Source organism: Notolepis coatsorum (assembly GCF_963971535.1).
Source record: "Notolepis coatsorum genome assembly, chromosome: 13".
Classification (NCBI taxonomy): Eukaryota; Metazoa; Chordata; class Actinopteri; order Aulopiformes; family Paralepididae; genus Notolepis; species Notolepis coatsorum.
In genome coordinates, this window is record NC_140177.1 from 85,587,614 (window position 1) to 85,604,377 (window position 16,764).

At 45.8% G+C, this 16,764-nt stretch overlaps 1 protein-coding gene across 1 annotated transcript in view; it reads right to left on the reverse strand.

Annotated features, from left to right (window-relative positions):
• Positions 1-16,764, reverse strand: part of brinp2 (bone morphogenetic protein/retinoic acid inducible neural-specific 2) — a gene marked incomplete at its 3' end in the record, with an annotated part of 430,343 nt that overhangs the window by 269,339 nt on the left and 144,240 nt on the right. Inside the window, 2 exon segments of the mRNA XM_084327936.1 lie at positions 16,512-16,592; positions 16,595-16,616. Coding sequence (XP_084184062.1) covers positions 16,512-16,592; positions 16,595-16,616 — 103 coding nt within the window.

The window sequence follows — 16,764 nt, forward strand, 5'->3', positions numbered from 1 at the left end:
GATTTTTCAGCCCCGCTTCTGTATCGTGCATGAGGACACATATAATACCGATAATCTAGCGTTGTTTTCAGAACCATTCATAAATCAAGCGACAAATGGCACGATTTCTAAGGAAATACATTGAAGCGCGGTTTGCTCGAGTTTCTTGAGATTAGACAGAATCGCTCTGGAACTATATTCATATTCATCACGGTATAAAACGGAAATGTATGTATGAAAAAATTATCTGTTTTTTGCATGTTGACTGGAATAAACTCACTGACAATCGACGCGTTTATTAGATCCATAGCTATAATATTTCATATCGTTTTATCACTCGCAAAACACGGCATTCTCCCCATTGCATTACAGCAATGGCGTTCTAACCAGAAGGTAAACAGCGCCCCCTTGGCGTCCATTGAGTTAAAGGAGCGCCCGTATAGTGTTTCATTCAAGCATAAATTGAAGCGTGGATGTGAATTACGACAAATCTGAATCTGTGGATTGTTGAATTGTATCACTGTCACTCACACGTTATTGTGATATTGTAACTGCCAGTGCTAACTGGGATTAAAATGTCTGAGGAGATGCGCTGTTTGGCGGATTTGATGACGTGGACGTGACTTGAGAAAAGTGAATGAGCAATTGCAAGCCTTTGACGTGTTGATGAATGAATTTGAGAAAATGCATTTATCTGTTCAAGCACTGTTATCTGAATCATGTTCACCACCCCGGTTCCAATAACATCGTTTTCAATGTATGATCGTTAAACTAACATGACCACCATGTCCACCTTCAAAAGTAGTCATTCTTATTCAGTAGCCTATAGTCATTTGTCATACAGTATTTCTGTTACCAGTAACTGCATTTGTATTTGCCATAACAGGACCACTCATGACAACTTTTGAACAGATAAATTATATATTGTAATCGGAAAATATTATCATGTCAATAGTTCTGTTATAAATACATATTCTCTGTACAGCCTTGACTAGTTAATATGTTTAACTAGTATACAACTCAGACACTAGGGCGACAGTCTGACAGTGTTTCTTAAAACAACAGCCACAGCGCCAGGAGATATGACACGTCCAAGGTTCTTTTCGACTCCAGTTCTTGTGTGAGACATAACAAAGCCCCTAGACACATCTTTTGTTTTCATTTTCTCACTAGGGCATTTTTGTTTACCTTTCTTGTCATATCTGGGCCCGTTCCTCGTACCTGGTTCATCAAATGTCTTATTAGCCAGCTTAAATTAACCTACTGATTGATGTCAGGCTATCTCGGTTTCTCAAAGGCTGATTCACGCTCAAATAATCTCGTTAATTCGAACCAGACTTCAGTAATCAGGTTCTGTATCGTATAGCTCTCGCTCGGCGTCACTCTCTGCACTGTCCTCGCACACGTGCACACGCACTGAATAAAGACCACAATGTACCTTTAATCCCAATATTTGTCTGACCACACCCCTATCAGCTTACCCATATAAGCAGGGGTGGGGCCACCCACTCGCCTCCTTCTCGCTTTCACCACAAGGAAGTGCCTCGGTAGATCCCCACACTTGAAGTGATGTGATGGTAGGAGAAGAGTTGGAAAGCAAGGATACATTGACATCATATCTTTATTTTCTCTCTCACTATTTTCGAGAAAATACGGCGATATTGTCTTCGTACTGGAGTGTCTGGAAGATGATGATCATTCTAAAAATCCTCCACCGGTTTTTGTATTGGGAGTTCGCGCCGCTACATACTTTTCCGACTGCAGTCCTTGCTGTGTGCTGGTTGCGGTAAAGACACAGCCGGGCTGTAGGACGCGCCACTGTTGTGAGAAGCGGTGGGTTCCAGGTTTGGTGAGTTATGGTTTTCTGGCAGGCTCCACTTGTCTGTTAGTGCTATGGGGGCTAATTGACAATGTTTATGAAAACCGGCCCCAGGCTAGGGTCCTTTGTTCAGCCTCTTAGGCGACAGAAGACCTTGGTCTGAAGCCCATTATAGTTTTAACTAGTGGGCCACGACCATTAACAATGGTGATCCCTGTGTTTTCTGGACGAGTGGATATCTCTCTGTCACCGTGTTAGGGCCCCATCTTTCATATCCAAATGAGAGTATTCCCTCACGAGGAGATATGGGCATAGATGTTCGATAGCGGAAGATCTGTGTTCAAGTCAGCTACACAGGCCAGTTGGGTATTGTGCTGGCTCCGTCGGGTGTTGGTAAAATCACGTTGTAAAACTGTGTTAACATCTTGTTTCTCTTTTCTCTTAAAAAGTGAGGAGGGTTTCAGAACGGCGGCCTGTCTGGGTGAGTGTTATATCATTGTGTACAAGTTCAGGTGATAGCTGCTTAGCTTGCGGTTAGCCAGTCAGCTGTTAGCTGCGGCGTTAGCCTGCTGTGATCACTGCGTGGCCTACATAGGTTGGGCCTACTGTTAGCCAGTCAGCTGTTAGCTGCGGCGCTAGCCTGCTGTGATCACTAGGAAACGTTAGCTTGCTGCTATCGGCCAAGGCCCAGCGCGGGGTATCTCCGGCTCCTCCATGTTCGTCGAACCTGCCCTGGGCCAGGACGGCAAAGCCTGCATCAACAAAGGGGACCGTAGCGACGGGTTGGAGCGGCGACGCTGCCCAGATCGAACAACACAGGACGGCTGTGTTTTCTACGGTGTCTTGAGACTGCACTTCGTTGATCTACGCTCCGGGTAGGCCAGGTCTGACCAGACCTTGTACACTTCTTCTGGCTTTCCCTTCTAAATGTTTTGTAAATAACGATGTTTTCCAAAACGAGTGTTACTGCACTACATTTAGGATACGACACGAGTTGTGTGTGAATTGTCTTGTCACTAGGTATTTAGCTTCTCCGTGCAAATCGGGTTGTTGTTTCAGATGTGAAAATGATCTGGTTTGTTGTGTTGATAAACATCATGTGTGTTTATATGTACCGTGTACTCACAACTAAGGGGGTTAACTAACCTATAAAGCTATGCTTAGTGACAAATGAGTAAAGAATATTCTTTTCTCAGCCTGTAATGACAATGAACAGTGTGTTCACATATTAACAGGTTTTCCTGTTTTAACTGGCCGTATTAAGGGTAAAGTAGGAGGATTGTGTTTCCCCCCGGTTCCCTGGGGACTTCTTCATCCTCCTATCAGACATGTTGTTGCACTACATTGTGTCTTTGTGTGGTAGGGATGCGATGTAACCCTTAGCTTGATTGCTGAGGTTGTGCTAAGACTGCTGGAGAAACTTTATTTTCCTAAAAGAAAAGATTGTTTGGTCGCTTTCGTGTGTGCTTAGCAAGGCCTGTGGCCGATACTAATAGAGAATTATGTATTCTCTCATTATGAAAAACGGCGTTCCTCTGTAGAGTATTTTTGCCATTTTTTGTAGGTGATGATGGGTTGTGTGTGTCATGTGACCTACAACTGGGTTGGACTGGCCACAGAAGCACATGTGTAAGTTTGGACCGGGGCTCTTAGAGAGCCCTCTCTATTCTGTGTTTTTGCCTTAGTAAAGATCAGATAGCAGGTTAGCTCATGCGCTGTGTGAAGCTGTCAGACGCTTCATAGAGCTGACTATGACTGTGTCATACTCTCTTTTTGTCATTACATCGTATCATGGGTGTGGGGTCGTAAAGGGGTGAACTGGTAACCTTTCCTCTCCCCCTTTTTTCTGTTGGTCAGGGGTACACCCCCTGTCCTTCAAGGTTCCTGTCACGTTGCGGTCTCGCACGTTAGGGGGTGGGGGGGGGGGGGGGGGGGGGAGGGAGTTTCATGGTCCCACGGCCTGGAATATTGGGCGTGTGCACCGCAGAAATTCCCCCGCCATAGAGTACGTCACTGTGCGCGTCTCTGTTGGTAGGACTTCCGTGTGCTGTTCAGGTCCATGTGATGGATCTGTTTCGGGTGGTGGTCAGGGCTCCTCCTCACCAAGCTCCTATTCGGGCCTTCTGTGAGTCGGGACTCCTCCTTCCATGTGAGGGAGCCTCCTTCAGAGTACAGAGCCTCCTCCTCAGATTGTCAAGGTGAGTGGACCCTCTAGAAGGAGTCCTACTCTATTGTGTATGTATTCGATTCAATTTGATTATTGAGTGTGTATGGGTTCAGTGCCTCCTCCCCGGAGAGCCCTAAATCCAATTTTTTACATGGCTCAAGGTGCAATATATTATTTTCAATCTGTACAGCTCGCGTGGGAAGTCTCTCTGGGGATTCCCGTCTCCTTCCTATGGGAGGGTGGTGGGATGTAAAAATGTGATTTTTTTTTTACCCCCGGCTGTGTAGACTGGGATACATACTGTTGGTGCTTCCTTCTTTTCAACTAAAAAGAGTTGGAGTTAGGAAGTGTCACACCCCTCTTGTCGTTCCCCATGGCGCCTTGGGGATTCAATGACAGGTCTAAATAGCCTGTGCATTGATGTGGGTGTGTCCCGACGCACGTATAGTGCTAGCTCGGGGTGTTCTGTAAACAGGCGACTGACTGGCACGCCTTGGTTGCTTGAGGTTAAAACGGCGTTTTTATAAAGCAACTGGGATGGAGGTTTTTCCTCTTCCGACGACCAAATCCAACGACCTGGTTTTTTGTCATCGACGGATTCTCGTTCATGTCTGGGGGATGATGACGGAATGGATCTGAACATATGTAGAGGGGTCTCACGCCCTGGGGGTGGGCCACCGGGCGCGGTTCGCCCGAACGTCTGGGTGGCGCCTTCTTTTCATGTTTAAGATCAACACGCATATCTGCCCCTTCTCCTGGAGTAGGCATGTCGGCGTGGTTCTGGTCACGCTGGTCCGGATCAGTTGAACCCGTTGTCCGCCGGGGATGCAGATCTGCTGTTCTGGTACCCTGAGGGACTTGGGCTTTTTTCAGGGGGAAAAATGCCAGGTTGGTCCGGGTGTCACAGGGTTAAGCACTATGGAGACCCTGGTTGGGTACGTTTTTTACTCAGCACTGTCGTAATGGCTTACGGCCATGCCAACCTGTACACGCTCGATCTCGTCAGATCTCGGCCGCTACACAGGTTGGTCCTGGTTAGTACTTGGTTGGGAGACCGCCTGGGAATACCAAGTACGGTGTGCTTAGGGGCTGGTTCTCCATTATTTTTCGCTCCTCTCTCACGCATGGCGGAGAGGGGCCTGTTGGGGTGGTCTTTGACCTCCTCTGGTGACCCTGTGCTTCCCGTATCGCCGGGCCCGGTCCGAAGTAATGTTTCGTCGACCCGTAGGCCTGGGTTAACCCTTTTTTGAAAAACTGAAACACTTGTACTGCGGTATAGCCGGTGTATACCCGCAGGTGTGTTTTGGAGTTTTTCTTGAGGGGTTATAGGAACAACCACCGCATTGGGTAACACCAAGGTGGTTGATTCCCTGGTGTGTTGGAGCAGTGTCAACTCCCGGGTGCACCGTTTGAGGGTGCCCCTGCACGTTCATGACGTCTGCCAATCGTGTCAGCCTTCTCTACCTCAACCCCTCTGGGTGGGTTTTTTTTTAAATGGAGGCTTGGTCATGCAACACCGCCAGCTTACGCTCCTTCCGCCGGGGCGGCTGTGTTCAGCTGTCCCCTCTGGCGCCTGTCTCGTCCGCAGTCTCCAGGCTAGGGTTAACAGCCTGTTGCCTGGTTTTTTCCCCGGTGCGCTGCCTGCTTCCGTTGGTTAACCTTTTTTGTGTGCTTACGGCCATGCTTACTGCCTGTTCTCCGGGGTCAGTGTGCCAGGCGGTGTACTATTGGGGGGACAGGGCCCGCTCGGCTGAGGGGCCTTTGTCCGAATACGCTGGCGATGTGGGGGGCGGGGTCACTAAGTGCCCACCTGGTGGGGTCTTGATGCTGGCATCATGGACTTCTCCGGGCCCCCGTTCCAGGGGGTCCAGTCCCTTTGGTGGGTCTGGGTCTTCCTTCGCGCTCCGCTGCTACGGCCTTGCTACGGGGTTGGGTTTGCCCTTGACCCCGTGATTCTGGGGGCAGTAACGAGGTTGTTTCCTCCGTTCGTTCCCGGGTGGCATGCGGGTTGTGCATGTGTGTAGTCGTGGGGTCAAGCCACGGCTGCTCACCCTGTGCGTTGAGTTGCTTGAGTGCCTCTTCGCACGGTCGGGTCCGTCGCCCTCCCGTGAAGCCCCCAATAGGGGGGGTGCCCTCCATTAGGGTGGGTCGGGGGGGCTCGGCCCTCCCTGTTCTGATGGTTGTGGGGGGCTTTCAGCGGGGTGTATTTGTCGGCCGATGGCTCTCGCTCGGCCTCCCTTGTGCAGAGAGTGACGCCGAGCGAGAGCTATACGATACAGAACGTTAGGTTATGACTATAACCAAGTTCTGTTAGTATAGCGACGCTCGGCGTCCGACGCCGCTGCAGCCCTTGATCTCGCCTTGTGGTGAAAGCTTGGGAAGGAGGCGAGTGGGTGGCCCCACCCCTGCTTATATGGGTAAGCTGATAGGGGTGTGATCAGACAAATATTGGGATTAAAGGTACATTGTGGTCTTTATTCAGTGCGTATGCACGTGTGCGAGGACAGTGCAGAGAGTGACGCCGAGCGTCGCTATACTAACAGAACTTGGTTATAGTCATAACCTAACGATAATTGCGCATGCCCGTCCTAGTTCAAAAGGGGGAGGCGTCGATCACCGAAACCATGATTTTCTAATGGGAAAATATCGCAGACAAGTTAAATGCGTATGTGTGTCAAAATGTATAGGCAAATATAGGCTTGGAGGTGAGTTATAGACATCTATGTTAATTGTCCTCCATAAATTCATCAAGCTCTGGAAACATATAAATCCAGCCCATTTGTACTCCAGCGCTCAAGTTTCCTTGTGAACGCTTGTATTTTATCATTGAACGACAGGATGGTTGTATTTTCACCTTGTAGTGACAGATTAAGTCCATTCATTTTAGCAAATATGCAAGACAAATATGCTAGCCTTGTTATCCAGTCGGCATTGGAGGTGGGCAGCGAGCTCCGTCAGAAACAAGCGCGCCTCATCCCGTAGCTCAAACAGGTGTTGCACGCGCCGTAGCTCTGATGTGCAGTATGTAGGAAATCCATAGGCTGAATATAATTTATTATCAGTATTTTAGGTCTATTATTTGACATTTCAAAAGCATTTATTTTACCAGTTTAATGTATTTAAATCGTTTTTAATTATAGGCCTATTTCACATTCTATGAAATCAAAACATTCTGTAAATCATCTTGCGACCCCCCCACGGCTGCTCGCGACCCATTCAGAATGGTATAATGGGATCTCTGAGGAAGGGAGCTGCCATTTTTTTCCGAGGGAGTGGCAAGCTCATCCAGCTAACTTAGATAAGCCTGCGCTGGAGCAGGTTCAAGTTTATCGATGTGTTGCTATAGTGATTTAGCCAAACTTGCTTCGTGGAACCGAAAAGCATGACTTACAGTATGTCAAGTTATCCTGAAAATTAGCCACATACAAGGGACGGGGCCCTGGTCATCTTATGTACGTCATGTCAGTTATGTATTTATTGTAAGTCTGACCAGAGCTCACTGTCACTTTCTGGTCAGACGCTTTGTGTGTACTAGGGCTGTCCCCGACTAAGGATTTGGATGGTCGACTATGATTGGAAAAAATGTGCCGTTAGTCGACTATTGGTTGACAAAAGAAATAAATAAAAAATATGTATATAATTTTTTTTTTTTTTTTTTTTTATCGTTCCATTTGGGCTGTGGGGGGTGCTTAATGTCTGAAGGAGTCGACTGAAGGCTTCTTGTCCTCTGCAAAAGCATGCAATTGGTCCACTGATGGATACATCTTGATATTTGTCTAGTCTGTGTTCATTAGATGGGTGAAATCCTCTTTCAGTTTCCTGTTTTCGTAGGCAGTTAGCCTCTGGTATGCATGCCTTTAGCGTTAGCCACACTTCTAGGCCTCTTTTCTTTTGGAAATAATGATAAATAATTTTTTTTAATTATAGCCTAATTATTATTATATATATTTTTTTGATTAAGAGGTTGGCAGTCGACTACGGCTCCTTCCGACCGATTAGTCGACTAATCGACTAATAGGAGTCAGCCCTAGTGTGTACACATTTGTCTGATTGTAAACTGATCATACTCTTTCTATGGCCATCGAAACAGATACATAAACTATGTTATTTTTAATACAAATGGACTCATTCTGAATTTCTACAGCTTCACTGTTTGGCTGATTTAACACTAGGAGAAAATTGCTGATTCCCGCCGGGAACGGGTCAGATGACCCGACAGCTTATATGAGAAATATGAGAAAAATAAACAGTGTAAACTATATAATTACCTCTGAATATAAAAATATTAGGTTTACCACAATGAAATGTAGGTTTGAGTGACATACAAAAAATATATATTTGGATGGAATCATGCAGCTCGAGAGCCATGGGTTGGCCACCCCTGCGCTAGATGCTCACAAAGTGCTGTGACTTTCGTCTGTTCCAACGGCCCATTATGTGGAATAACGTTCTAATTACATTTTCCTGAAGTCATTTTGAAATTTCAGAAAACGTGCCAGATAAAACGGGTACTTTTAGGAAAAGTCATTGAGTGACAGAGCTGGAGCTCGACCGAGTGACGAGGATACATTTATTGAAAATGCCTAGGGGTCATTTGACCCCTTGTCAGCTGTGCTAGTGTTAAAGATTCCACAACAATCTATAAATACTATTCCTGGAATTGGCGTAAGTGAAGGCTGACACGTGCTGTAACGTAAGAGAGGATGGCTGGGGAGCGGGCTGTGCGTCTCTGTTCTGAAATAGGTTTTCAAAGACATGCATGTGCATGTGTTGAATGCAATTAAGTTCACATGCATAACTCATGATGATGATTTAAGACAAGCTTAAGACAATATATCTCTAGGCTTTTGAAAATGCAGTGGATATCTGAGAGAATACTCGAGAAAATGCCAGCCTTTTTCTTTCTCTCTTTTGACACACAACCTTCAAAATATGATTATTGATATTTCCGTGGGTCCAAATGAAGAAATGGGGCAGTCTTACATGTCCTAAAGGTAGTTTTGACGGCAGTCCTACAGGTCGTTTTTGATGGTGAACAGATGGTGCGGAGTTCGCTGCATCAATGGAGCTTATAACATGAACAATTTTCTTTCCCCAGAATAATAATATTAATATCTGTGTAATACAAATATATATGTCCATCTCATTATCCATGCTTTCCCAAATTCATATTCATCCCTAGTAGAATTAAAACAATAACGCTTACAGACAGTCAATGTTCATTCGGAGTGTCAATCAATGGACTCCGTTGTCCTTTAGTGAGCAGCAAACACAGTTGGTATTTCTAAGTGTTGAACTCAGGAGTTCTATCGAAGTCCAATGCTCTCTGAGTGAGGTAACTCAGAGAGAATTGGACAAAACTCTTTGGAAAGCCAGACTTTAATTAGGAGTCGATTAACTGGTCGAGCTGATCGCCCTGGAAAGAATCCATAGATGTCTTAGTGTCAATAGTTTTTAGTCCCTGTTCTTTGGAGGCAGGTCAGATGTCCTTTAACTTCCCATCCCACTTGCATAGCCTCCTTTGGGGGCTGGGCTGGGTCTTAAGAAAGCAGCATTACTTCATTCTGACAGGCTCAAGATCCTATTTTGGTTATAAAGTCTATTCAGATAATCTTACAGCTCCATTGTCTCCCCCACAGAGACAGGTCGCTCGACAGAGACCAGAGCATCGAGTCCTGCCTGACATACTCCTGCAGACTGTTTCAGCAGAGGAGGAGCAAGGCGCTTTTGACCAGGCTTGTAGTGTGCATGGTTCCCAGCGGCCAGGCGATTACACAGCGATAATGTATCAAGTACTTTAATGTGCAGTGCAGTAGAGCGCAGCAACTTTAAAAATTATGCTAAACAAATACCTTGTATGCAATCATATTTTTTATAATTGAATATAACCTAGTATATTTTCATTAATGTTATATGTATTTTACAACGTTTGTTCACATCAGTCTATTAACATAATGTCATTGCTCTCTCCCTCATAACGAGTTATCTTTATGGCTTAACAGAGTTGACAGAATTATGTCCTCAAACTGTTTATTTCAGGAAACTGAATTGTTTTAGTTCATCACAACAGTTCATTTCCTGATGTCTTTTGGGGAGGTTAAAAGTGCAGGCTTGCATGTACTGTGTATTGTGTGTGTGTGTGTGTGTGTGTGTGTGTGTGTGTGTGTGTGTGTGCGTGTGTGTGTGTGTGTGTGTGTGTGTGTGTGTGTGTGTGTGTGTGTGTGTGTGTGTGCGTGCGTGCGTGCGTGTGTGTGTGTGTGTGTGTGTGTGTGTGTGTGTGTGTGTGTGTGTGTGTGTGTGTGTGTGTGTGTAGCGGATTATGATTTAATAACAATTAATTTGTATGTAATCATATAGTTCTGTATCATAGTCGGTTCCGCTCGGCGTCACTCATGCACTGTCCTCGCACACGTGCACGCGCACTGAATAAAGACCACAATGTACCTTTATATCCCAATATTTGTCTGACCACACCCCTATCAGCTTACCTACATAAGCAGGTGTGTGGTCACCTGCTCTCCTCCTTCTCGCTTTCACCACAAGGTAGTGCCTCGGTAGATCCCCACTTGACGTGATGTGATAGTAGGAGAAGAGTTGGAAAACAAGAGACATTGACATCATATCTTTATTTTCTCTCTCACTTTTTTCGAGAAAATACGGCGATATTGTCTTCGTCACTGGAGTGTCTGGAAGATGGTGATCATTCTAAGAAACCTCCACCGGTTTTCGTATTGGGAGTTCGCGCCGCTACATGCCTTCCAACTGCAGTCATTGCTGTGGCTGGTTGCGGTAAAAGCACAGCTGGACTGTAGGACGCGCCGCTGTTGTGAGAAGCGGTGGGTTCCAGGTTGGTGAGTAATGTTTTGCTTGCGAGCTCCACTTGTCTGTTAGTGCTATGGGGGCTAGCTGACAATGTTTACGAACGCCGGCCCCAGATTAGGGTCTTTTGTTCAGCCTCTTAGGCAACGGCGGAAGACCTTGGTCTGAAGCCCATTATAGTTAACTAGTGGGCCACGACCAATAACACTTGTGATCCCTGTGTTTTCTGGACGAGTGGATGTTTCTCTGTCACCGTGAGGCCCCGTCTTTCATATACAAATGAGAGTATTCCCTCACGAGGAAATATGGGCATGGATGTTCGTTAGCGGAAGATCTGTGTTCAAGTCAGCTACAGCCCAGATGGGAATTGTGCTGGCTCCGTCGGGTGTTGGTAAAATCACTGTTGTAAACTGTGTTAACATCTTGTTTCTCTTTTCTCTTAAAAAGTGAGGAGGGTTTCAGAACGGCGGCCTGTCTGAGTGTCTTGTTGTATCGTTGTGTACGAGTTCCGGTGGTAGCTAATTAGCTTGCGTGCTAGTTGTGGCCTACTGTGTTAGCCGGTCAGCTGTTAGCTGCAGCGCTAGCTCGCTGTGTTTACCAAGCCTGTTGTGCTAGGCTAGGTGATGTTAGCTTGCTGCTATCGGCCGAGAGCGGCCGTTGGCTTAATGCTACACTGTTGAACGTGCTGTGATGATAACATGTTTTTAACACTCTTGACTACGACGTCATCTTTGACAGAGGATGTTCGTCGAACCTGCCCTGAGCCAGGCCGGCGAGGACTGCGTCAACAAGGAGCACCGTAGCGGCGGGTTGGAGCAGCGAGCTGCCCGTGTCGTCAAACACAGGAGGCTGTGTTTACTTCGGTGCCATGTTAGAGACTGCAAATTGCTTGATCTGCGCTCCTGGTAGGCAAGGTCCTGACCAGACCTTGAACACTTCTTCTTGCTTTCCCTTCTAAATGTTTTGTAAATAACGATGTTTTCCAAAACGAGTGTTGCTGCACTACATTTAGGATACGATGCGAGTTATGTGTGAATTGTCTTGTCACTGGTATTTAGCTTCTCCATGCAAATCGGGTTGTTGTTACAGATGTGAAAATGATCTGGTTTGTTGTGTTGAGAAACATCATGTGTGTTATGTACTGTGTACTCACAACTAAGGGGGTTAAACTAACCTATAAAGCTATGCTTAGTGACATATGAGTAAAGAATGATTCTTTTCTCAGCCTGTAATGACAATGAACAGTGTGTTCACATATTAACAGGTTTACCTGTTTAACTGGCCGTATTAAGGGTAAAGTAGGAGGGTTGTGTTTACCCCCGGTTCCCTGGGGACTTCTTCATCCTCCTCTGAGACATGTTGTTACACTATATTGTGTCACTGTGTGGTAGGGATACGATGTAACCCTTAGCTTGATTGCTGAGGTTGTGCTAAAACTGCTTGAGGAACTTTATTTTCCTAAAAGAAAAGATTGTTTGGTCGCTTTTCGTGTGTGCTTAGCAAGGCCTGTGGCCGATACTAATCGAGAATTATGTATTCTCTCATTATGAAAAACGGCGTTCCTCTGTAGAGTGTTTTTGCCATTTTTTGTAGGTGATAATGGGTTGTGTGTGTCGTGTGACCTACAACTGGGTTGGGCTGGCCACAGAAGCACATGTGTAAGTTTGGTACCGGGGCTCTTGGAGGGCCCTCTCTATTCTGTGTTTTTTCCTTAGTAAAAATCAGATAGCAGGTTAGCACATGCGCTGTGTGAAGCTGTTAGACGCTTCATGGAGCTGACTATGACTGCGTCATGCTCTTTTTGTCATTACATCGTATCATGGGTGTGGGGTCGTAAAGGGGTGAACTGGTAACCTTTCCTCCCCCTTTTTTCTGTTGGTCAGGGGTAAACCCACCTGTCCTTCAAGGTTCCTGTCACGTTGCGGTTCGGCACGTTACATGGTGAGGGGGGGGGGGATTTCCTGGTCCCACGCCCTGGAATATTGGGCGTGTGCACCGCAGAAATTCCCCCGCCATAGAGTACGTCACTGTACGCGTCTCTGTTGGTAGGACTTCCATGTGCTGTTCAGGTCCATGTGATGGATCTGTTTCGGGGGGTGGTCAGGGCTCCTCCTCACGAAGCTCCTATTCAGGCCTTCTGTGAGTTGGGACTCTCCTTCCATGTGAGGGAGCCTCCTTCAGAGTACAGAGCCTCCTCCTCAGATTGTCAAGGTGAGTGGAACCTCAAGAAGGAGTCCTACTCTATTGTGTGTGTATTCGATTCAATTCGATTATTGAGTGTGTATGGGTTCAGTGCCTCCTCCCCGGAGAGCCCTAAAACCAATCTTTTTCAAGGTGCAATATATTCTTTTCAATCTGTACAGCTCGCGTGGGAAGTCTCTCTGGGGATTTCCGTCTCCTTCCTATGGGAGGGTGGTGGGATGTAAAAATGTTAAAAAATGTTACCCCCGGCTGTGTAGACTGGGATACATACTGTTGGTGCTTCCTTCTTTTCTATTAAAAAGAGTTGGAGTTAGGAAGTATCACACCCCTCTTGTCGTTCCCCTGGGAGCCTTGGGGATTCAATGACAGGTCTAAATAGCCTGTTCATTGATGTGGTTGTGTCCCGACGCACGCATAGTGCTAGCTCTGGGTGTTCTGTAATCAGGCGACTGACTGGCACGCCTTGGTTGCTTGGGGTTAAAACGGCGTTTTTATAAAGCAACTGGGATGGAGGTTTTTCCTCTTCCGACGACCTGTTTTGGTTGTCGACGGATTCTCGTTCATATCTGGGGGATGATGACGGAATGGATCTGAACATATGTAGAGGGGTCTCACACCCTGGGGGTGGGCCACCAGGTGCGGTTCGCCCCGAACGTCTGGGTGGCGCCTTCTTTTCATGTTTAAGATCAACACGCATATCTGCCCCTTCTCCTGGAGTAGGCATGTCGGCGTGGTTAGGGCACGGGACTGGTTCTGGTCACGCTGGTCCGGATCAGTTAAACCCGTTGTCCACCGGGGATGCAGATCTGCTGTTCTGTTACCCTGAGGGACTTGGGCTTTTTTCAGGGGGAAAAATGCCAGGTCGGTCCGGGTGTCACAGGGTTAAGCGCTATGGAGACCCTGGTTGGGTACATTTTGTACTCAGCACTGTCGTAATGGCTTACGGCCATGCCAACCTGTACACGCTCGATCTCGTCAGATCTCGGCCGCTACACAGGTTGGTCCTGGTTAGTACTTGGTTGGGAGACCGCCTGGGAATACCAAGTACGGTGTGCTTGGGGCTGGTTCTCCATTCTTTTCGCTCCTCTCTCACGCATGGCGAAGAGGGGCCTGTTGGGGTGGTCTTTGACCTCCTCTGGTGACCCTGTGCTTTCCGTATCGCCGGGCCCAGTTTGAAAACTGAAACACTTGTACTGCGGTATAGCCTGTGTATACCCGCAGGTGTGTTTTGGAGTTTTTTCTTGAGGGGTTATAGGAACAACCACCGCATTGGGTAACGACAAGGTGGTTGATTCCCTGGTGTGTTGGAGCAGTGTCAACTCCCGGGTTACCCGGTTGAGGGTGCCCCTGCACGTTCATGACGTCTGCCAATCAAGTTCAAGTTCTTTAATAGTTGTCATACAGAAGTACAGAATACTTTCATACAAAATGCTTCTTACTGTTACGCTCCAGAGACTGTGTCAGCCTTCTCTGCCTCAACCCCTCTGGGTGTTTTTTTTTTAAATGGAGGCTTGGTCATGCAACAACGCCAGCATACGCCCCTTCCGCCGGTGCGGCTGTTTTCAGCTGACTCCTTTGGCGCCTGTCTCGTCCGCAGTCTCCAGGCTCGGGTTAACAGCCTGTTGCCTGGTTTTTTCCCCGGTGCGCTGCCTGCTTCCGTTGGTTAACCTTTTTTGTGTGCTTACGGCCATGCTGACTGCCTGTTCTGCAGGGTTGTGCGTGTGTGTAGTCGTGGGGTCAGGCCACGGTCTGCTCACCCTGTGCGTTGAGTTGCTTGAGTGCCTCTTCGCACGGTCGGGTCCGTCGCCCTCCCGGGAAACCTCCAATAGGGGGGGGTGCCCTCCATTAGGGGGGGTCGAGGGGGCTCGGCCCTCCCTGTTCTGATGGTTGTGGGGGGCCTTCAGCGGGGTGTATTTGTCGGCCGGTGGCTCCGCTCGGCCTCCCTATGTGCATGAGTGACGCCGAGCGGAACCGACTATGATACAGAACGATAGGTTATGACTATAACCAAGTTCTGTTAATAGTGGTGACGCTCGGCGTCCGACGCCGCTGCAGCCCTTGATCTCACCTTGTGGTGAAAGCTTGGGAAGGAGGAGAGCAGGTGACCACACACCTGCTTATGTAGGTAAGCTGATAGGGGTGTGGTCAGACAAATATTGGGATATAAAGGTACATTGTGGTCTTTATTCAGTGCGCGTGCACGTGTGCGAGGACAGTGCATGAGTGACGCAGAGCGTCACCACTATTAACAGAACTTGGTTATAGTCATAACCTATCATTATAGTGAGTCAGGATGCATGATGTCATTTAGCATAGCATGCTGATTGCATTTATTGGCTTGAACTGTGTTTTAGAAAGGGAACTTTCTCTGTAGCAGTGAAGTCTGTTTGCTAAGACTTTGTATGAAATAGAGTATTCATTTTTATGTTGTAAACCAATGTAAATGTCCTGCATATGAAGGTTGTTTTAGTAATAATGTTGGCACTATTCTGTCTCCTGTGGAGCTATTTTAAAATGGGTTTGTCCTCATGATCATACTTCACCCAACATATCTACTGAATATCATGATGATTGTATAAATGATTCATGAATTATGGCCGATTTTGTGCTATGAGAGCTTTGTCAAAGTATGAATATTCCGTATTTCAGTTGTGTATCTCTATTTTTTTTATTAAATTTTTTTTACACCACAGCACACAATACAGTAACACCAACAGTACTACTACTACTAATAATAATAATAATAATAATAATAATAATAATAATAATAATAATAATAATAAAATAATAATAATAATAATAATAATAATAATAATAATAATAATAATAATAATAATAATAATAATAATAATAATAATAATAATAATAATAATAATAATAATAATAATAATAATATAATAATAATAATAATAATAATAATAATAATAATAATAATAATAATAATAATAATAATAATAATAATAATAATAATAATAATAATAATAATAATAATAATATAATAATAATAAACATAACAATATCAAATAACAACAATAACAGTACAGTAATGACAATATATAAATAACAAATACAGAGTAAACAAATTAATAAAAAGCAACCCAAACCCTACAAAAGACATTAGACATTTCCTCCTCCATCCCTTTTAAGTGTGATTTGTTATTATAGCGCCACCATCTGGTCGACATGGGTGCATGGCCTTGCCTGAGCAGTGGGGAACCAGAGGAACCAACCTGCCAAACGTTGGTTGCTCTTGAGACTATTTTAAAGGGTGGAAAAAAGAATCCTTACGAATACAATAGGAGCATCTTTTCTTTTAATAGTGGATCCCCATATAATTGAATAGAAGCTTGTTGTTGTGGGGTTATCTGAGGGTTATGGCCAGAGAGAGAGCGAGTGGGTGTGCATGCTTCTTTCTGTGAATGGGGGGGGGGGGGGGGGGGGTATTGTGTGCCTGCTTGTGAACATGTGCGTGCTTGCATCCATGTCTGTGTGTTTGTGTGTGTGTGCCTCTCTGTGAGTGTATACCTTTCAGATGGATCTTATTCTCTGGGCTGTGCACCAACACAGAGCTAACTGAATCCAAGCTGTCATAGTTACTGCAACCAAGGGGCCTGTCCTCGTTTCTGTTACCTAGGAAACAGCAAAGAGAGAGATAGTTATATATAAACAGTGTACATATTAGTGCTGTCGATCGATTAAAATATTTAACTCGATTAATCGCATGATTGTCCATAGTTAACTCGCAATTAACCACAAATTAATCGCATTTTTTTTCTTT